This window comes from Astatotilapia calliptera, chromosome 7 (assembly GCF_900246225.1).
Source record: "Astatotilapia calliptera chromosome 7, fAstCal1.2, whole genome shotgun sequence".
In the NCBI taxonomy this organism is placed as follows: Eukaryota; Metazoa; Chordata; class Actinopteri; order Cichliformes; family Cichlidae; genus Astatotilapia; species Astatotilapia calliptera.
The window spans coordinates 38,152,308-38,175,405 of NC_039308.1; the positions used below are offsets into that span (position 1 = coordinate 38,152,308).

The following is a 23,098-nucleotide window of genomic DNA, read 5'->3' on the forward strand; positions in this document are numbered from 1 at the left end:
AATAATGTTGGATCAGTGTTTCAATGTTTATATCTTTTAATAGATGTTCATGTGGTTTGGTTATTTGCCTTTTGGTTGAAAATACACTGAGAGAGGACTTTTTGTTAGTGATCTTAATAGTATTCTTTTCATATTAATGTAATTTTTCATCTAATTGAATACAATTAGAGCGAGGAAAGAGGGGAACGTGAGGAGAAAGTACAAGGTCAGGAAGAACCAGGTAAGAAAACAGACAGGAAAAGTGACAGGCAAAAAGAGAAAAAACCAGATTTTACTCAAACAATCTGGAAGTTGTGTTCTCCCTATATTAAAGCTGCTGTACAGAATCTGCAAAACAAACTGGGTTGAAACATTTTTGACCCTCTTTAAAAACATTCCAATATAACATTATCATTGATTGGGGAGATTAAAATTAATGATATATTTTTATGTAGTTCAGCCACAACTCTAATAAAACCTCAGCCAGTAATAGGTAGGCCAACTTTTGGACCGTCCAGTTGTCTGTATGACTGCCGCAGTACATACATCACATTTGCACACTATCAGAAAGTGCCAAACAGAGTCCTGGTGGAGTGAGGAGCTGTAAAGAGAAGCAGATGCTCTGTTTATATTCTAAAAATGTTTTAAGCTTGTTTCAAAGATTCTGTACAGCAGCTTTAAATGTTTTCCAAAAGCACACATACACTTATCAGTTTTTCTCAAACTTCTCACAGTGTCAAGCTCTCCTAAGTACCACTATGAAAGAATGAAACCCATAAATCTTACAACACAAAATTAGTATTATTAAATTAGTAAAATTAGTGTCTGCAGTAAAGATTTATTTGTAATAATTTATTCTGTTTTGGGAGTGTTTTCTTTATGTATATGTATTATATTATACATACACATTAAAAGTAAATCTCTGTCCAAACAATGCACTCAGTTTACTTTTTACTCACTATGAGCATCACTCATTATTTTCCCCCAGTAATGAAGGTTAGGATATGTATTTTTTTTTTTATTCCGATCCATTCTTCAGTTGCAGCATTTAAATAACCTTGATCAGATTTGATGGTTTTGTTACAGACTTTTCAAAAAAGTGTTTTGCTTTTCTTTCACAAATATGGGGATTAAATTGTGTTAAAATGTATAAAACAGTGATGTCATGTTTTGAGACGAGGACCCAGGCACAGAGAGACTTGATGAATTTAAGAATCTTATGATTTATCTTGCCTGGCTGGGCAGCTCTCTGGGTGCTCAGCACCTCCAAAGCTCTAATCCTAGAATCGCCCCTGGTTTGTTGGATGACATTGTGCTTTCCCCTCTAGTTTTAAATGAAGCAATACATCAGTGAAGTGAGTACACAAGTTTATATTCAATAGAAAACTGTTGTGTTAACTATTATGATAGTCATTTTTCAGAAATTCAATTGGATTTGAGATGAGCTTCTTTGAGGTCCTCCTCTCCTCCCTGGCGACTTTCATCTTCAGCTGATCCTCCTTCTCCGTGATCACTGTAGTTGTAGTAAACCACGTCAGTGTCCTTTCTGCTCAGCGTCTGCTCCCTGCTGGCCTGCAGAGACATCACAGATCAGACTGACTGCATTGATCCTCTTGTCAGTTCATTCTCAGCAACAAAGATGTTTCAGTACCTTCCAGCAGAAATAAAGGGCAGTAATCACAATCAGGAGAATCAGCAGCAGGATGACTCCTGTGATGGTATGAACTGTTGGAGCTGCTGGAGCTGTTGGATGGAACAAAGTTTAATGAGTTCAGTAGTTTAAATTATTACACTGAACCTGAATAAAATATTTGATTGATCTCTGAGAAGAAACAGTCATTTTTACAGCTGTTCAGATATAAGAATAGTAATATAAGAATATGTGAAATGAAATATGTTAATCAGACTAAAAATAGTGATACATCTCTAATTATTTGTTGAAAGTGCAAATATATCTTCATTGAAATATTACAAATATAATTTGAGACACTGTACTGTGGTATAGAAAAAGTATTTGGACAGTTTTGTTTCAGTACACCATCACAGGGGATGTTTAAATGAAATCATCAAGTTTAGCTAAACAGTAAACTAAAGTATTAACCAAGTATTCAATTACAAACACTTTAATCCATATTTTCAGAATGCTCACGAATTGGTCAAATATACGGATTGTTTTTTTATACTCATAATAATCCTTTGCAGTCACTGGCTGCCTGAAGTTGAGGACCTATGAACATCACTCACTAAATCCTGGATCCCCTCCCTGAGATGCTCTGCTTGTGGGTTATTCTGAAAAGTTCCTCTGTTGTGCTGACATTAGGTGGCTGTTTTGGTTGTTAAAGAATCACCCATCTTTTTTCCTTTAGAAACTCTTGGGCTACTTTTTCAGTTTGCTTCGGCTCATTATCCATTTTCACCGTGAAGCACTTTTTGGTTTGTAGGGATTAAGTGAACCTAAACATCAGTCCTGAGACCACTGCGGTTTTGACAAATGAAAACTCTGGAACGCAACATCAGGTGTGGGTCTTCATGCACGCCAGGATGGCCCTATGTATCATAGTAACAAAGTGAGCTATTAGCAGATTAACCCTGGTTCTGGGTCCTGAATGAAGTATCTGAGTCTTAGCTAGGTGTAGGAAGTACACCTGAAAATGGCTGAGGGGTGCATGATAGATGAGATGATGCTTGTATCTTTCTCGCAGTTGACCGCACTCAGAACCAGACTTATCCAGGTGATGAAACATGATCTTTGCTCTAATTATAAGGCTCATACACAAAAATGAGATGCTATAATTTTTCCCGTATGTGAACTTTCCATATAACCTACACACACACTGAGCACGTTAAGTTTTTACAAAAAAAAAAAGTATCCTCAGAAAGCCCACTGTGTGGAAAAAATGGAGAGAACATCAAGCGACGATGAGCTAGTCCTGATCCTGGGTGCATGCCATTCTCAGGAGAAAGCGGCAGCAGGGAGAATTTTCTGGTCTGATCCAGCAGTTGAAGCTTTCATCCATATTTCAGGATTTCAGTGGGGTAGCAGATTTGGGACAACACATGAGAAGGAAGAGATGATTTCAAAGACCTGATTGTGAGCTATTCTGTGACACAACAAACAAGTGTTCCGCCATGTTGAACACTTTGACTGTTTCACTCTCTTCAGTGCCGTGATTGGTCAAATGTGTTTATATGCATCCAAAAAAATCAGAAAACTTCAGCTTACGTGAAACAGCAACAGACAGCTGGCGGCTCTCGGAGGAGAAGTTATGAGAGAAAACGTAGATGTGATAAACACAGCTGTAGTTTCCTTGGTGGGCGGGCACTGCAGCAGGAAACAGGAAGTGGGCAGAGTGATTGACAGCTGGCTGGGTGTAGCTGTATGCCGTGTTGGAGGAGGTGAAGGTGAGCTGGAAGGAACCTCCTGGGTACTGTGGCTGGATAGAGCAGCTGATGGTGAAGTTGGAGCGGCTGGACACCTGAAGCCCCTGCTGCTGGGCCTCAAAGACCCCATCCATGGAGGATGCATGGATGTTTGGCTGAACCAGCAGGTCTGTAAACACACAGATTCTACAAGGTCACCTTACATCAACCTTTCATTCAAACAATGAGCACCAAACACAGAGCATAATGCTTCCTGCAAGTGTGTCCTGGAGGGTCTGAAGCTTTCTCAATCTTTACAATCAAGACCACTAAGCAAACATTATATTCATGACAGAAAGCATGTGACAGGTATAACTGTCATGGATGATGTCAGTGGTGAGCCTACCTGAGCAGGTGAAATTCATAATCATTAAAGAGTATTCTGATGTTACACACTCCCTCAGAGCACATCCAGATTGAACGCAGTCAGGTTTGACTCTCCAAACAGATCTGAGCAAGGACTCATTTCTAGCCTCCACATAATCAAGGGAACCACAGTGCAAATGTTCACAGATAACAGCTGCTTTGCCCAGGATCCACTCAGAAGCTTCCACTGGTCTCCAATCTCCCAGTTTTAGCTCCAGTGATCCTGCACAACGACTGGCTCCTCCCACCAACCTGAGATCATGAGGCTCTAACAGAAAGTAGAGAGTCATCAGTAAAAGAATAAACAAGTTTGACCACATCAAAGCTGCAGCTCCTCTTCTACCTGAGCAGGTGAGTCCAACAGCTTTGCCAGGTGAGCAGCTGTTTCTAGCTGAGCCTGAGCTTCTACAGTCCAGGAGAGCAGACTCATGGCCTCCACACTGCAACTCTTTGCTCCACACTGGAGCCTCCACTTCTCCATAGAGCGCCCCCTGGAGGACCGAAGGAGGCCCACAGCCGAGCTCCCTACAGACCACCTCTGCATCCTGCTGGTCAAAGTCAGCTTCACACACTGAGGACCAGCTCTGGTTAGACTTCACCTCCAATCTGCCTGAACACAGACTGGAACCATTCAGCAGCCTGACAGAGTCTGGAGACATCAGAGAAGATCAAACAGAGAGATCAGAGACAGCAGACACACAAGAAAAATATTTTTTTCTGAGACTAACTTGGAGGTTTTGTGACTGTGGGAGGAAGGCAGAGTAGCCACAGAGATACAGAGAGAAGGAACAGACAACCTCTGCATGGAAGTAGATCAACCTGGATTTGACTGGTGGTACTTTCACAGTTATATGGTGTGAAAGCACCAATAGAAAAAGGAGAACACTTAAAAAGATACTTCTTATGGGGGAATAACCTCAGCTAAGATGTAGGGCTGGGCGATATGACCCAAAATTCATATCTCGATATTTTTTAGCTGGATGGCGATATAAGATATATATCTCGATATATTTTTTAAGCCATAAAGTAAGAACAAAAAGAGAGTTCTTAGTCAAAGCTGTGTCCCAGATGTCACACAGGCACTTTTATTAACATACAGCACAGATGTACATGAAAAATTACTCAAAATTAAATTATGAGCATTCATTAAATAAAAATGCTCCATAAATAAAAGAAAACAAGGTTGTTTTTGTGCTAAACAAAGAGCTCACAATTGTGCAGTCAAAATGTAAACTAAAAGATGCTGAGCGTAATAACAAAGACAGACAGATTTCACAGCTGCTCTGTTCCCAAGTTTTACTGTGTGACTGACAGCCTGGAGTTTGAAATCCGCTTCATAACCACGTCTCTTACAGGTGCCATTTATGGTCCTTATACACACACAATATGGTAATATTACGTTGATGCACAGTACGTATCACTCCGCGAAGCTCCTCGGTAGCCGTAATGCGCCGACAATCCATCAAGTGCTGCAGCTTCGTAGTTTACCAAAGTCGTACTAAAACATTTTTTGACAGATTGCTGAGCGCCGTGTTCCACATAAAATCGGTTCGCGGCCATCAAGCACAACCAGAATTCATACATAAGGCGCGCTATCAACTTTTGAGAGAATGAAAGGATTTTAGGGTTAGCGCGGTTAGCTCGTTAGCGCGGTTAGCTCGTTAACACGTTGACGCCGTCCAGCCCCACGCATGGGGCGATGCGCAGTAACTCGTTAACGGAGATTTGCCGTGTCCATCTTGTCGCTGCCTGCACGTGAAGCGATGGGGGAGGAGGGGGAGTTGTCTTCAGTGAAGGCGAGGCGGAGTAACGTTGCGTAGAGACAAAAGTGGACGAAAGAGAGGCAAACTTGCGGCTCCACAACTATAATTATAACGTAACATAGACTATATCGATATAAAGGATATTGTCACATCTTATATCTCGTATAAAAATATATCGATATGTTTTAAAAACTCGATATATCGCCCAGCTCTACTAAGATGAACACTTCTGCTACCATTAGCCAAGTCTGATATCAATGTCACTAATCAACTTTTTATGGTAAATAAAAAGTTAACTATTGACCACTCCTACTGCAGCGCTCAATATGTACAATGCTTGAATATTTGCAATGATCTATTTACAAACTATTTACAAAAAAAAATAGTGATATGAATTCAGTTTAGGCACCCTTGATAATTTTCATGATTTTTCTTCATAAACCATTGGTTGTTTGGATCAGCAATTTCATTTAAGTATATCTTATAGCAGATGAACACAATGATATTTGAGAAGTGAAATGAATATAGGATTTACAGAAAGTGTGCCATAGTTACTTAAATGAAATTAGGCAGGTGTATTGGCACCCCAACAGAAAAATTAGATCAATATTTAGTAGATCCTCCTTTTGAAAAAATTACAGCCTCTAAATGTTTCCTACAGCTTCCAATGAGAGTTTGGATTCTGATTGAAGGTATTTTGGACCACTCTTCCTTACAAAACATAACCAGTTCAGTCAGGTTTGATGGTTTCCGAGCAAGGAAAACCAGGGGGTTGGGAAGCGCATCTGTAACCAGAAGGTCGCCGGTTTGATTCCCGGGCTCTCTGTCCTGGTTGTTGTGTCCTTGGGCAAGACACTTTACCCTACCGCCTGCTGGTGTTGGCCAGAGGGGCTGATGGTGCGATATGGCAGCCTCACTTCTGTCAGTCCGCCCCAGGGCAGCTGTGGCTACAACCGTAGCTTGCCTCCACCAGTGTGTCAATGTGAATGAATAGTGGTATTGTAAAGCACTTTGGGTGCCTTGAAAAGTGCTATATAAATCCAATCCATTATTATTATTATTACTTTAAGTCACGCCATAGATTTTCAATGCTATTCAGGTCTGGGGACTGAGATCCCAGAACGTTGTACTTGTTTCACTGCATGAATGCCTTAGTGGATTTTGAGCAGTATATGGGGGCCGTTGTCTTGTTGAAATATGCAGCCCTGGTGCATCTTCAACTTTGTGATTGATTCTTGAACATTGTTCTCAAGAATCTGCTGTTATTGACTGGAATCCATGCGACCCTCAACTTTAACAAGATTCCCAGTACCTGCACTGGCCACACAGCCCCACAGCATGATGGAAGCACCACCAAATTTTTTTCTTGGGATGCTGTGTTGTTTCCACCATGCATAGCACCTCTTGTTATGTCCAAATAACTAAATTTTAGTTTCATCACTCCACAGCACCTTATTCCAAAATGAAGCTGGCTTGTCCAAATGTGCTTTAGAATACCTCAAGAGACACAGTTTGTGACATGTGCGCAGAAAGGGCTTCTTCTGCATCACTCTCCCATACAGCATCTCCTTGTGCAAAGTGCGCTAAATATTAGAACGATGCACAGTGACTCCATCTGCAGCAAGATGATGTTGTAGGTCTTTGGAGCTGGTCTGTAGGTTGACTGTGACTATTCTCACCATCCTCCACCTCTGCTTATCTAAGATTTTCCTTGACCTGCCTCTTTGGGCCTTAAACAGAACTGTACCTGTGGTCTTCCGTTTCCTCACTATGTTCCTTATAGTGGAAACTGACTGCTGAAATCTCTGAGATAGCTTTTTGTATCCTTCCCCTAAACCATGATGTTAAAGAATGTTGGTTTTTAGGTCATTTGAGAGTTGTTTTGAGGCTCCCATGTAGTCACTCTTCAGAGAAGATGTAGAGGAGAAAAACCTGCAATTGGCTACCTTAAATACCCTTTCTCATGATTGGATTCACCTGTGTATGTAGGTCAAGGGTTAGTGAGCTTACCAAACAAATTTTGTCTTCCAATAATTAGTGCTAAAGATATTTAAGTCAATAAAATGACAAGGGTACCCAAATTTACGCACCTGCCTAATTTAGTTTAAGTAACTATTGCACACTTTCTGTAAACCCTATAAACTTAATTTCACTTCTCAAATATCATTGTGTTCATCTGCTACATGATATATTTAAATGAAATTGCTGATCCAAACAACCAATGATTTATGAAGAAAAATCATGAAAATTATCAAGGGTGCCTAAACTTTTGCATACCACTGTATATCTTACATTGAGAAGGCTATTTGTTTTGGTTTTTTTTGGCAATTCAGATCAGCCAGATGACCAGACAGACAGTTGATGCAGAGTAACTTATAAATATTTGTATTTTTATTATGTTTATGGATATTCCCTTTGAGGTCTGGAATAATATCGTCTGTTGTGAAAATTCTCAGCCTTAAACATGCACAATGGGAACCATAGAGAGAACATTATGGGGATGGAATGTATGTGCAAATGTGTCTGCATAATGAGAATATATATCGTTTATTTTTCCTTGTAAAAAGTCTCATTAACATTAAAGGTCTCTTAAATGGAGACCTGGCTATGCAGGAAAAGTCATGGTCAACTTTATTTACATAGCACATTCCAAACGCCCCATGCTGCACAAAGTGCTTTTCAAACTGAAATGTAACTAAAATAAGTAAATTGAACAACAATGATGCAATAAAATATAAAACAGAAGGAATAATACAATAGGACAATAAAATAAACTAAAACAACAATAACTAGGACTGTTAAAAGAAAACATGTTTCAGTCAACCTGCGCTAAAAGCCAGACCATAAAAATGTGTCTTCAATACAGATGTAAAATGTTCCAGCATTTATACAAATCTAACAGTTAGAGGCAGACTATTCCAGAGTCTGGGACCTGCCACAGAGAAGGCTCCATCACCACAAGATCTAAGTTTAGACTGTGGAATGAATAGCATTGGATTTTAACCGTACCTCCTGGTTCTTTTTGGAGCAAAAATAAATAGACACTCAGAAAGGTAAGAGAGGGCTCAGCCATTTACTGATTTAAAAACAAAGAGTAATATTTTAAATTGGACCCTGTAAGAAACAGGAAGCCAATGTAGAGAAGCCAACACTGGGGTTATATGCGCCTTTCATTTTGTACCAGTCAGCGGAGGAGCAGCTGCACTTTGGATCAACTGCAGATGATAAATAGAAGCCTGGTCTAAACCAAAGTACAGAGGATTAAAGTTGTCTAGTCTGCAAGTAATTAACAGATGACTAACACGTTCAAAGACACAAGCTGGCAGGTATGGCTTTACTTGGCTAGCGGTCTCAGATGAAAAAAGCTAGATTCGACTAATGCGCTCACCTGTCTACACAGTCTAAAGGAACCCTCAAGGCACACACCGAGGTTTTTAACATTTGTCTAGAAACTAGCATTAGCATTCAAATACATTGACAAGTTCAAATGAGGAGTATTTGGAGGTGCTCTGGAAAACAAAGGCTGTGTCGGGGTGAAGGTAATAATGAACCCTGGCTAAGCTGAGCTGTTAACACTTGTGGCCAGTCAGTCACTCGGGGATGTGACAGTGGCAACCAAAGAAGCTGCTGCTGGTTGTTCCACTGGACTCCTGAAGCTCTGCTTTGCCAGGCTGATGAAGATTGTCTGCCAGTCTAGGTGATTTATGCGTCTACCTGACACATTACTATCAGTGTAATGTGATCATATTGATAGGCTTACCTGAGCACGTGAGATACAGAGAGAAGGAAGACAACCTAAGTTGTAAGCATTCTTTTATAGCTGATCCAGACTCAATGCAGCCGTCTTGGATCTTCCACACAGATTTCTCTGTGGAATCCTCTCGCCATTCTACTGAAATAGCAGAGCCACAATCCAGATGTTCACAGATAACAGATGCTGCCTTTATGGTCCAGTCAGAGCTATCCATTGGTCTCCACACACCCAAATGTTTCAATTCCAGCGTTCCTGCACAGCGACTGGGTCCTCCTACCAAGCTGACAAACTCTGAGCAGAAAGCAGAGTGTCATAAGGAAAGAAGTAAAAAGATTTTTGAAAAGATTTTAATACTTGACTGCTGATGGCACTTCTGTAAATCATCACTCCTCTCTGAATACTTCTTGTAGCTGTAGTACTGAAGTATAGTTTAGGATTTTGAATAAAGCTCAGCTGAGGACTGAACTCTCTCTCTCTGCTTGGTTAGTAAGAAATTTTTATTTCAGCCTTGAAACATCTCAGTAACCTGACTCTGGCCTTTTTTTAATTTGTTTTTTAGTGGTCAGTGAGATGCATATGAGAAACACAAGTCCGCAGACTGCATATACAGAGTTAGTGGAACGGGAAGCAGGACAACCAGTAAACTTAAAGACAACCGTTACAGGAGTGCAAAAATCATAATCTGTCATTTTCATGTGTAAAAAAAACAACAACAAACTACTATATATGCGATCTTGTTTCCAATGAGTGTTAAGTTAATTACTAATGCATGTGATACAACAATGTTTTCTATTGACATTTATACACTTTCTATAATCTTAGTCACATAGGATGTTTCCAGATAATTTTCAGTAAGTTTAGATTGATATTTTTTCCAGACTGATATTTCATCATCTCTCAGCTTACCTGAGACAGTGACAGGCAGCAGGTGGCTCTCAGCAGTGAAATTATGAGAGAAAACGTAGATGTGATAAACACAGCTGTAGTTTCCTTGGTGGGCGGGCACTGCAGCAGGAAACAGGAAGTGGGCAGAGTGATTGACAGCTGGCTGGGTGTAGCTGTACGCTGTGTTGGTGGAGTTGAAGGTGAGCTGGAAGGAGCCTCCTGGGTATTGTGGCTGGATGGAGCAGCTGATGGTGAAGTTGGAGTGCCTGGATACTGTAAGCCCCTGCTCCTGGGCCTCATAAACCCCATCCATGGAGGATGCCTGGATGATGGGCTGAACCAGCAAGTCTGTAAAGACAGTTGATTATTTAAGGTGAAGCAGGTGATTTCTGTCATTTCTTCGGAGAACTTAAAACTTAAAGAGGGAGGATTACCCTGAAATTCTGGCTGTCATATATGATGTCACACATGATCTTACCTGAGCAAATGAGATCCAGGGTGTAGTTGGAGGCTTTTGGTGCTGCACACTCACTTCGAGTAGTTCCAGACTGAAAACAGTCAGAGCTGATCCCCAGCACATCTGCAGGTGAGGACTTCGGTCTGATTACAGCAGAAACAGCAGATCCACAGTCCAGATGTTTACAGAGAACAGCTGCTTTCCTGAGGTCATAGTCAATTGCTGGTCTCCATTCTCCTTGATGTTTCAGCTCCACTGTTCCTACACAGCGACTGGCTCCCCCCAACCTGACAGACTCTGAAGAGAAACAGATCTGATACATTTGAACTGATATTTTCCTCTTTATATAACAAGGTTACTGTGAGAAAAAAAAGATTACCATCAGACTTAGAAGAGAGAACTAATTTGTAATAACCATCATTAACCCCAAAAAGTTCACTCTGTTCATCTGGACTTAGCATTTTCAGTGGGAGAAACATTTCAACACTCATCCAATTGGCTTCTTTAGTCTCAGCTGATTACAGGTTCCTCCAATCTTATAAACATTACATTTGCACAATGACTGAAACTAGCCAATTAAATGAACAATGGGCTGTTAGTTTACGATCATTATCCTCCTAAGACCCGAACTCTTTCATGCATGCATTTTTCATTTTTCTTTGCTTTTTGGGTTGATTGGGACCTGATCAATGTAAAAATAAAGAATTACCAGATTTTTTTCCCCTAATTTTTGTTTCTGAGAAAAATAAGATCCACATATGAGGACATTTGTTTTAAATTTTGATTGAACAGTGGCAGTATAATTTCCTCATAAGTGGATATCCGGCCCTGGTAGAGAAAAATTAAGTATTTTGGTCTAGACATCCCAAAATGTGATGTCCAGAAATGTGGACGCCAGGTCCTAGGAGGTTAATATGCAAATTGTCCTGATCATTGATCAACAACCACTGATCAAAGACCATTGATCAATGACAATTGCTTAATGATAAGGAGTATCATTCACAGAGAGTTGGGGAATTGCTGCAAAGTGTTGAAAAGGCTGCCGACTGTGAGTGAGAGCGCCCTTGTAGTGAGAGAGCACAGTTGCGCTATTAGGCACATGGTAGAGCACGGAGGTTAAGCTAACATGTAGGAAGAGACAACTTGCAAACTGATTCGACAGTGGATTGCTATGCAGATTGTGGTTTGTTTGCGTGGCTAAAGAACTGTGAGTCGACACTGATTCCTGGCCTCTTTGACTCCCAGCTCATCATCATTGAGTGCTCATCATTGAAAGAGTGTCTACTGGTATGTAGGTAGGCGTAAATAGACTGTGCAGCAAGAATCAAGACAACAATTAAGGGCATACAACAATTAAGGGCATAAAATGTAAGAACATAGAACATAAAATCAGTCTCTATGCGGATGATGTGTTGCTTTTTCTGCAAAACACACAAACCAACCTCTCTGAGGTAATTACTCTAATAAACTGGTTTTCAAGAGTTTCAGATTATTCAATTAACTGGCCAAAATCTACAGTTCTCCCCATTAACTGCTCCTTCCATAATTCTTCCTCTGCCCCACTGCAATCCGGAAATATTAAATATTTAGGTATTAATGTTTCTCCTAAGCTTTCAGACTTAACTAAATTAAACCACATCCCACTTCTAAAGAAAGTAGAAGGCGATCTGACTAGATGGAAATCTTTACCCATATCACTCATGGGAAGGGTTGCTACTATAAAAATGATGATCTTGCCAAAAATAAATTACTTATTTTTGATGATCCCTAACAAACCATCACAAGATTGGTTCAGATCTCTGGATTCATATATTTCCAAATTCCTTTGGAAAGATAAACCCCCGCGTATCAGCTTAAAAACGCTACAAAGAACCAAGGATAGAGGAGGATTAGATCTGCCTAATTTTCACCAATACTTCTTAGCCAACAGGCTTCAGTTCATCTCAGAATGGTCAAAACATACCTTCTTAGATGAGCCCTGGCTAGATGTTGAACAGGCACTACCATTTATTAGCTCAAACATCAAAAGACATGAATGCTTTAAAAGTATCAACATCAGCTTCTCTCTGACAGCATGGTGGGAGTTTCTAAAAATAACGGAGTCTTCATTAATCCCATGCAAACGTACACCTATCTGGAATAACCCTGACATATTACAAAACAATAATATGATTAATTTCCCAGAATGGAGTTGTAAAGGAATTAAATACTTAGAACATATATTAGAGGGAACAGAATTTATTCCATTTGACAGACTAGTTGCCCAATATGGGATCAACAAGAAAAGATTTTTAGAATATCAACAAATTAAATCCATAGTAAAAAAGAAATTTAACCTCAGTCAAGTTGAATTACAAACACCACCAAGTGCGGCACATTTCCTTACTCTTAAATCCCCAAATTATTATCTAAAATATACAGAACACTTTCTAAATTAGATGAATCAATATCCCTTCCTATTGCAAAGTGGGAAACAGATTTATCAGTCAGCTTAGACCAAAACTTCTGGTCTCAGGTATGCTTAAAAACCTTTAAATTGATTAAAAATCCCAGTCTGCAATTAATACAATACAAAATACTACATAGAGTGCACTATACAGGTCATCGGATGTTCAAGATGGGCTTTACATCTTCCAACAACTGCTCACACTGTCAAGGCAATACACCAGACAATTACATTCACGCTCTTTGGTTCTGTCCACCAGTGCAGAAGTTTTGGCGCGAGATATGTGAAGACTTATCAAAGTGTCTGAAATGTAACATTCCAACTTCCCCCTTAGTGTGTTTACTGGGCAGCTTAGATAATGTCACTTCAGAAAAGAATATAGCCCATATGGTTTTCACTGCCCTATGCATAGCCAAGAAAACTGTCCTCATGAACTGGAAAAATAAAAACAATCTTAATTCTAACCAATATAGAAATTATCTATTAGATTACATTAGTCTTGACACAGCCTCTGCCACCACATCAGATCAATTGCTCTGGGCTCCTTTGATCAGCTCCATCACCTAGTGGGGGTGGGGGGTCATAGTTTGGTCCCGCCTTCACTGTTGTGATTGGTGTGGGGGTAGGGACAGGCTTAGGGCGTCGGGGGGTTCCCCGGAGGCATCTTCCTTGGGGGACTCAACCCGGGGTAGCGGTCATGTCCGGTTGGGGGCTCTTTTGGCTCTCGGGTGACTGTTTCCTCGTGGCTGCGTGCAGCGGGGCTAGGGGAGGGTCTGTGCTGACGGACGTGGGTTACTGACCTGGTAGCCTGGCTGCCCCTGGGTGGGTCCGGGATGGGCGTGAGGTTCTGAGGGCGCTCCGTCTCTGGGCTGGGGCCCTGGCCGGGCCTCGGGGCCTTGGGTCCTGGTTTGTGTGTTGCCGAGGTTGTGGGCGGGTGGGTGCATGGTGGCCCATCCCTGGCGCAGGGTGCCGCCGGTGCGTCGAGCCACCTGGGGGGCTCTTCAACTGGTGGGGGAGATTGTCACACCTTGCAGGAGCTTTCCTCTCCTCAGGAACTCTCTGCAGGAGGGGGAGATACAGGAGAGGTGGAGGAAGATCTCAGCCTGGGTGTCTATTGTCTCATGTAGTCTGGAAGATGAGTGGATGGTGTGGTGGGTGCAGTTTTCTCTGTGGTGGGGTTGGGTGGACTGTCCCGGGCTCTGTGGGGCCGGGGGGCGCTGCTGCGCTGGGCCCCGGTCTGGATTGGCCTGCACCCCCTTTCCCTGGCGGGTCGCAGAGTATGGGAGTGCCTACTGGGGTCAGCGGGGGAGCTGGCCCCAGGGAGGGGTCACCTGCCCCTCCCTTCCTTCCCTCCCCATCTCCAGCTGCCTCCCTCTTCCCGCTCCACCACAACCACCCACACATGCAGGGCCTTGGAGTAGGGGTATGTCACCAGGGTGCAGAGGAGGCTACCCCCCCCCTCTGTCCCCTTCTGGCTGCCTCTGCCTCAACTTAGACATTCACATTACTCACACTCTCATTACACATACATATAGGATCTTGGGGGTGGGCATGATACACGGAGTCCAAATTACCATCAGGGTGTACACCTCACCCCTGGCGTCGTTGCCCACCTCTCAATTTTGAATACACGTAGACATTGAGGGCTAGCAGGAGGGACTATGCGCTTACCTGCTGCTCTCTGGCAGGTAGCTCCATGCCCTCCTGGGTTTTAATTGCACCTTAGAACACACATGCATCAACACTACAATGAGCGGGTGGAGGGAGGTTTGGAGTAAGTGCATATGAGAGCATGAGGGTGGGAATGGATGTTTGTATCTGTGTGTGCCTGTATGTCTGTGTCTATATGTCAGGTTGGGTATCAGACGCCACCTCTCTGGGGACATCTCAGGCCCTCCAAGGTTTGGAGGCCTATCTCCACCCACCACCACTTCCCCTGCCAGTGGCGGACTCCCTCAGGTGTCGGTGCGTTGGTGGTTCTTTGTGTCTGGGGGTGGGCGTCCGGGTACACACCGGCTCACTCCTTGGCGGCCGCTTATCGGGGCCTGGAGCCTGGGGCTCGCTCGGGCCACTTCGGAGGTGGGATGCCCCCGGCCTCTCGGCCTGGGGCTTGGTCACTCAGGCACAGCTGGCTGCCAGCGGAGCTCACGGGCGTGTCACTGCAACTCCCCCTGGCTTCTGCTCCGCGGCTGCTGAGTGAGCCCTCATCTGGGACTCTCCTCAGCTCTTACTGGGACAGTGGCGCAGCTGCCCCTCTGTTGGTCTTCCTTGGTCTCTTGTGTTCTGGGGGCCTCTGGATGTCTGCTTCATACCCTGGAGGACGGGGCTGTGGCTCCCCACACTCCCTAGCAGATCGTTACATGGAGAAACCTTTGGAATGCAAGCATGCTGATCCACACAGGTATGCACACAGGTGTACACACGGGTATTCACAGACGCGGACTACAGCTTTCTTGGCTGCTGCCTCAAAGCACATTGTGTGCTGTCTATCTTGCGTGCTGCACAATATCGTTTATTATTTAGTATCTACTGATATCTACTGCTAGCTAGTTTATTGTGATGGTGCCGTTTTTTTTAATTATGTTGCTCTTTGTTGTTTGCTTTCTCTTCTGTTTTTTTTCTCCATACAGGTGACCCAGGTGTTTTGTTTTTTTTGTTTGTTTTTTTTTTCTTTCTTCCCCCCCTTCTCACCGTCTCTTCTCCCCTTTGGTTTTCTTTCTTTCTCTCCCTCTCTTTCTTTCATTCTTTCTCCCTGTCCTATCCCCCAGTCATGTCTGTCCCGTTTGTAGCAACTGAAAATAAAATAAATTCATAATTACAATAAAGGTCAATCAAATGGAGCAATATGGCAAGGCCATGATGATCCACTTGGTGAAATAAATCCGCTTGGCATCTTTCTTGGCCTTAAGACAACAATTCTGATGGCTAAAGATCCAAACGGGACACAAAAAAAAAAAAAAAAAAAAAAAAAGAATCAAGACAAGCCTCATTAAATTCTTATTAAGTTTTATTATTTTCATTCTAAGTGCTTATTTTTATTAGGTGTTGATGAAGTAGAAAATCTCTATTAGGAGGAAGGAAGCTAAGCCATATTTTTTTAAAAATGGGAGGTGGAACTCTCCTTATCAGACCAAGTATTTCCAGAAAAAGCAACTTCCCTTCAACCTTGATCAAGAACACTAAGCATAACACTGACGCAAATATACAAGTGTGGAAATAAATAAAGCCTTCATCAAAAAAATTGAAATTCATGAGAAAAAAACACACAAAAAGGATATTTGAAAAAATGTGATGACAATGGGAAATTTTTATATCAGTAATGCACCCATTGATGTTTAAAGTGTTTCCTTATTCATTTTATCTAGAATTAGCCCCTATTGCAAACTGCGATGCTCCTCTCACGTGGTTTGAATCTTTACTGTGAGGAAGAGTCTGAAAAGTTAGATTAACTATATTTAAATTTTGCTTATAGGACATTGTCAATAATCTGACATTTGAGAAAGGAAATGAAGCTAGTTTCTTTTAGATGTTTCAAGAAGTTCACTTATTTTTTTCATACCAACAGACAACAGTACAATCCACGCAGAACCTTCTCAAAAGGCACAGTCCATTCACACATACTGCCCAATAACTATAAATGAACTACTTATATTTTAATATTTTGGAGAAACAAAAAAGGTAGAAACTTTTCTTCTAGTAATTAGCAGCAGACCAGACCTTCCTCTGCCCAGTTATCTCCTCTTGCTCAATTAGAGGGGCACCAAGGTATTGCTAAGCCTCCTCAGAAAAATGATTAGGCTTAGCAATATCTCCAGCATATCCAGGTCTGCCCAGGGCCTCCTCTCGAGGGTACATGCCTACACCTCACTTACGGGACATCCGGTATGTATCCTCATCAGATGCCCAAAGGCTAACCAAGCCTCATAGGTATCATTCTTCAGGTTGATGGTTCTTTTCATCTCCAGTCTCCACCATCTAGTTCAGGGCTTACCACCATGTAAGGTTGGTGCAGAGGGCTGCACGCTACAGCTCTCTACACATCCTCAACAAGAGTTGCAGAATATTCATTTAGACTCAGTGTTCCCAGCTTTGTTTGGAAGGCTGTTGAAGTTCTAATCGAGGTGGGACCTGAAGATCTTGTGGACTGGGGCCTCTGTCAGATGCTCCCAATGCTCACTATTAGGGATGGGTACCGATATCTGGTGCCATTATGGTAGTAACCAGACCGAAAAGCAGCGCACATTTTGGTGCTTTATTTTTCTTGAGATGTCACACACTTTGAATTCTAGCCAATCATTTTACCTTTCCAAGGATAGTAGGCGGGCCCAGGTACGTACGTTCTTTTAGAGCAGAGCTACAGATTAAAAATGCCCAAGGCGAAGCGGTCAAATTCTGGCTGTACTTCACAGCAAAAGATGCAAACTCAGCAGCCTGCAACAAGTGCTTTAAGGTGATACTGTGCAAAGGAGGTAACTCCTCGAATCTGATGAATCACCTGGCGACGTATAGCATTTTGTTAAAAGCCGAGAAATGCGCCGTATTTGATAGCTTGCTGCGAGACCTCACGCCGTGCACATCTACTGCGGGTGGGTTGCCTGTTATCGGACCCAGAGTTAGCAACATCCCCCCAAAAACCCGAAGAGTAGAGTCCTGGCCCGTAGCCCTGCCAATGTAGCAGAAATGATGCACGGATGATGATGGCAGCAGCAGCCGTTCTTCTCTGCGTGAGTAGCTTAATGTTGTTCGTATGTAAGCTAACCACGTTATTACATTAATGCACGTAAGGTGAACTAGCAAACACCGTCGTAGTTACATGCGGCTGTCTTCTTGTTTGATGGCAGATACTCCCTTCACACTGGCCAAAAAGGCTAAAATGACCAAAGAAAAAGAGGAAAACAGCTAAACATGAGAGGTTTTTGGACAAAGTTTGTGTTGATTGATTAAGCACTGCTTCCAGCCAAGAGTGATACCATAAATCCCCTATAGCTACAGAAGAGGCTAGCATTGTTATCTTTTTACAAAAAAACCCAGCTGAACATGAGAGGTTTTTGGACCAATTTTGTGTTCTCCATTCTTTAAGCACCAGTTTGAGCACCATTTAAGCACCGGCACTGTTTCAAAAGTACCGGTTTGGTACTGGTATCGGATAAAACCTAAACAATACCCATCCCTACTCACTATACATTTAGCCAGTCTAGGCATGTCCAGTACCCACCTTTGCCGAACTCCTCTCTTTACCTGAGTGTACAGAACATACAGCGGCAGATCTGATGATACCATTACAAAACTAATCATTGACCTGTGACATAGCGTGTGCTTGTGCCAAGTGCACCTACAGACATCCTTATGTTCCTAACATTGTGTTTGTTATAGACAAATTAATTTGCGCAGAAGTTCAGTAACTGAATAACACTTGGGTTCAAATCCGACAGGTCGCTTTTCTCAGTCACACACACGCATGCACTAACACATCCTCCAAATACACACACCCATATTTGCTCAATTGCGGTTTATTTCACACCTCAAACATTTAGTAAACAATTAAGCAAATACAAGTAATCTGCAGGTAGTAAGAAAATAAACTACTAACTCTTTTACACTACGTCCACGCCTACACTGGTATTTTTGAAAACGCAGCTGTTTCGTCCACACGTAAATGGCATTTTGAATCACCGAAAACGGAGATTTTTTAAAACTCATTTTTTGCGTTTATGTGTGGACGAGGAATACAGAGTTCGTCATGCAACTTTAAAGGTATGTGCCTGTCAGGAGTAGTTAGTCATTACAACAAGTGTTTGTGAACTAAAAATCAAGAATGTGGGATCCTGTTTGTCTGTGATTTGGAGAGCCCAGCACGTGCTCCCAACAAAAGAAAGACCAATTCTGCACAAGTACCTCGGCACTTGTGCAGGTGAAACCAAAGGGCAGACATGCTTCACCATATTTTCTAGTCTTTGGCTTAGAAAGAAGTTGGTTTGGAAACATATTCCGCGATGCTTCATCTCCTGCTTTGCGTTTGTGTAGGCGCCCCATGCTAGCAGTGTCCAAGCATTGTTTGTTTGTTTTTTTCCCTTTTCATGCCGCGCCCCCCCTGCAATGGCTCTGCACTCACCCCTAGGGGGCGGGCCCCACACTTTGGGAAGGTCTGGCTTAGGCTGCTGCCCCTATGACCCAGTTCCAGAGAAGGAAAAGAAAATCATTCATCAAAAACAGGTCAGACACCCTTGGTGCAAACCCAGGTGAAAGCAAAACTTTGTTACATTTTGTTGAAGCTGCACTGGAAGGAAACGAAGTGAAGCTACCGCCATATTTAAGGGACTATTTCAGCTTGAAGTTTAAGAAATGCAGCAGCTTTATTAGGCAGTGTAAGCTGTTTTTTCCAAGGGGACTGAACTAGCACCATATAAAACTTCTGACTTCAAACCTGTGCCAGCATATAAAGGTAAGGTAAATGATACTTGTGTCCTAGGCGTTAAAAAAGAATGTTCATAGTACAGTTTCTAGGTTAAATTAGCAAAAAAGACACTGGCGATGACGTTGCTAATAGTGCTGGGCAGTGGCGGTCCTAGCCTTTTTGGCGCCCTGGGCGAACCCCCCCCCCCCCCCCCCCCCACACACACACACACACACAAAACATGTTAAGGATTGTACATTAACATAAAACTGTTGTCGGAACCATACTGAATTTCACCAGAGAAACATACACACACACACATATGAAGAGAGAGAGAGTATGCATAGTATGCAAACGGCTACCAACCACGTCATACAATGAGTACAGGACAAATCAACAATTGACAATGACTAATTAATATTAAAATCTGTAACATAATGTATTGTTTGGAGTTTAGTCTATTACTGTTACTGTTTTTTTACCATTTCTTCTTGGAACAACTGTAACCCACATAATTTCCTTAGGGATTAATAAAGTATTCTGACTCTGATTGTTTCAGGATGACCTGCTATGATCCAGTGACACATCTGCTTACCTGTATCTTTTGCTCGTTTCTCTTTCTCTTCTCTTTTTTCTAAACTGAGCACCTGATGGCTTTGAACTTTTCTTGTCCTCCTTCCATTGGTTTTAATTTTGCACTCCAGTATGAACACCCATCCCCCAACTCGAGGATCACAACAAAACCTAATAGACCTCCACCTTAATTCACAGATTCACTTTGTCTAGGGTTTATTTCTGGGGTTTCGCACAACCCAGGATTCAAATCATGAATGCATAATGGGCTTGGATTTACAACATTATGAAGGAAATGTGCTCTATTTGGAAGGAGCCGGCCCCCCTCCCCTTTCGACAGATTGTGTGTGAGACTTTAAATCATCAAACTATAAATTTGAAATTGTTACTGATCCCTTTATCCCTAGTCCTAAAGTGTATACAGTGGGGCAAAAAAGTATTTAGTCAGCCACCGATTGTGCAAGTTCCCCCACTTAAAATGATGACAGAGGTCAGTAATTTGCACCAGAGGTACACTTCAACTGTGAGAGACAGAATGTGAAAAAAAAAATCCATGAATCCACATGGTAGGATTTGTAAAGAATTTATTCGTAAATCAGGGTGGAAAATAAGTATTTGGTCAATAACAAAAATACAACTCAATACTTTGTAACATAACCTTTGTTGGCAATAACAGAGGTCAAACGTTTACTATAGGTCTTTACCAGGTTTGCACACACAGTAGCTGGTATTTTGGCCCATTCCTCCATGCAGATCTTCTCGAGAGCAGTGATGTTTTGGGGCTGTCGCCGAGCAACACGGACTTTCAATTCCCGCCACAGATTTTCTATGGGGTTGAGGTCTGGAGACTGGCTAGGCCACTCCAGGACTTTCAAATGCTTCTTACGGAGCCACTCCTTTGTTGCCCGGGCCGTGTGTTTTGGATCATTGTCATGTTGGAAGACCCAGCCTCGTTTCATCTTCAAAGTTCTCACTGATGGAAGGAGGTTTTGGCTCAAAATCTCACGATACATGGCCCCATTCATTCTGTCCTTAACACGGATCAGTCGTCCTGTCCCCTTGGCAGAAAAACAGCCCCATAGCATGATGTTTCCACCCCCATGCTTCACAGTAGGTATGGTGTTCTTGGGATGCAACTCAGTATTCTTCTTCCTCCAAACACGACGAGTTGAGTTTATACCAAAAAGTTCTACTTTGGTTTCATCTGACCACATGACATTCTCCCAATCCTCTGCTGTATCATCCATGTGCTCTCTGGCAAACTTCAGACGGGCCTGGACATGCACTGGCTTCAGCAGCGGAACACGTCTGGCACTGTGGGATTTGATTCCCTGCCGTTGTAGTGTGTTACTGATGGTGACCTTTGTTACTTTGGTCCCAGCTCTCTGCAGGTCATTCACCAGGTCCCCCCCGTGTGGTTCTGGGATCTTTGCTCACCGTTCTCATGATCATTTTGACCCCACGGGATGAGATCTTGCGTGGAGCCCCAGATCGAGGGAGATTATCAGTGGTCTTGTATGTCTTCCATTTTCTGATGATTGCTCCCACAGTTGATTTTTTCACACCAAGCTGCTTGCCTATTGTAGATTCACTCTTCCCAGTCTGGTGCAGGTCTACAATACTTTTCCTGGTGTCCTTCGAAAGCTCTTTGGTCTTGGCCATGGCGGAGTTTGGAGTCTGACTGTTTGAGGCTGTGGACAGGTGTCTTTGATACAGATGATGAGTTCAAACAGGTGCCATTCATACAGGTAACGAGTGGGGGACAGAAAAGCTTCTTACAGAAGACGTTACAGGTCTGTGAGAGCCAGAGATTTTCCTTGTTTGAGGTGACCAAATACTTATTTTCCACCCTGATTTACAAATAAATTCTTTACAAATCCTACCATGTGAATTCATGGATTTTTTTTTCACATTCTGTCTCTCACAGTTGAAGTGTACCTCTGGTGCAAATTACTGACCTCTGTCATCATTTTAAGTGGGGGAACTTGCACAATCGGTGGCTGACTAAATACTTTTTTGCCCCACTGTATTTATTTTCTTACTCTTCTTATATATATTCTTTGTTTACTTGCACTGCTGTAACTGGAGCCCCATTGTCTCTTCTCTCTATATACTGGACTGTATGTAGCAGAGATGACAATAAAGTTTACTTTGACTTCAGCAGCGAGCAGGCGCACCGAGGGCTCTCGCGCTCGCTTTTCGTGTATAGAATTTCGAAAAAACATTGGTGCAAATTATAAGTCCGTATCATGATGTCTGGTGTTTTCGTACTTGTTGGTTTGTTTTTATTTTGTTTTATTTTGCGAGTTGGTTATTAGCTGCTGCTCCAGCCAGCCAGAGAATCCCCCGCCGCCCCGGCCTCTCCTCCCTGTGCCGCAAGCAGCAGGCGCACCTCGCAAACGGAGGGCGCCCTTATGGTGTGTTCACACCAAACGCGATAGACGCGACCAGAGCGTCAGGTTTACATGTAAAGTCAATGGAGAAGGGTGATGACACGCGATTGAGGGTCCCGCGAAAATTCAGAAGCAGATTTGCGTCGTGAAAACGCGAAAACGTGTCAAACGCGCGTCAAAGCAGCGCGTTTGACTCGCGAATAAAACCACGCGCATCAGTTTTTGTGTTGCATTTTGTGAATTCGCGCTTATTGCGTCTACCGCTCGAGTTGGAAAAATCTGAACTTCAGCGTCAATTCGCGCCGCGACAACCAATCAGGAGCCTGGTGACGTGGCTCTGACCTAGGTCAAAGGAGCAGATCCAGCGAAAGCCCTTCACACTTAATTCAATATGGAGGAGAGGCTAATCAACGCCGTAGCAAACCACCCGGAGCTGTACGACACCAGCTGCTTTCTGTACCGAGACAGGAATATAAAGGACCAAGCTTGGAGGAAGATATGTGAAGAGATCGGGCAACCTGGTAAGTTCATTCATTTCTCTTTTGAAAGTTTTGACTGAAGCTGCTAGCTTTGAGAAGGGTCTGGCTGCAGCCACTGGGGAGCGCCATATTGGGACCTCCACACTAACCGGAAACATGTGACCTCCACAGTAGCCGGAAACACGTGAC

At 42.7% G+C, this 23,098-nt stretch overlaps 1 protein-coding gene across 1 annotated transcript in view; it reads right to left on the reverse strand.

Moving 5' to 3' along the window:
- Window positions 1–1,330: 1,330 nt before the first annotated feature.
- Window positions 1,331–23,098, reverse strand: part of LOC113026171 (scavenger receptor cysteine-rich type 1 protein M160-like) — a 47,271-nt gene continuing 25,503 nt past the window's right edge. The window contains exons 8-15 of the mRNA XM_026174647.1: window positions 10,646–10,921; window positions 10,189–10,515; window positions 9,289–9,573; window positions 4,109–4,414; window positions 3,746–4,033; window positions 3,203–3,529; window positions 1,631–1,722; window positions 1,331–1,551 (exon numbers count right to left, since the gene is read on the reverse strand). Coding sequence (XP_026030432.1) covers window positions 1,405–1,551; window positions 1,631–1,722; window positions 3,203–3,529; window positions 3,746–4,033; window positions 4,109–4,414; window positions 9,289–9,573; window positions 10,189–10,515; window positions 10,646–10,921 — 2,048 coding nt within the window. The 3' untranslated portion in view covers window positions 1,331–1,404. The remainder of the gene's footprint in view (window positions 1,552–1,630; window positions 1,723–3,202; window positions 3,530–3,745; window positions 4,034–4,108; window positions 4,415–9,288; window positions 9,574–10,188; window positions 10,516–10,645; window positions 10,922–23,098) is intronic.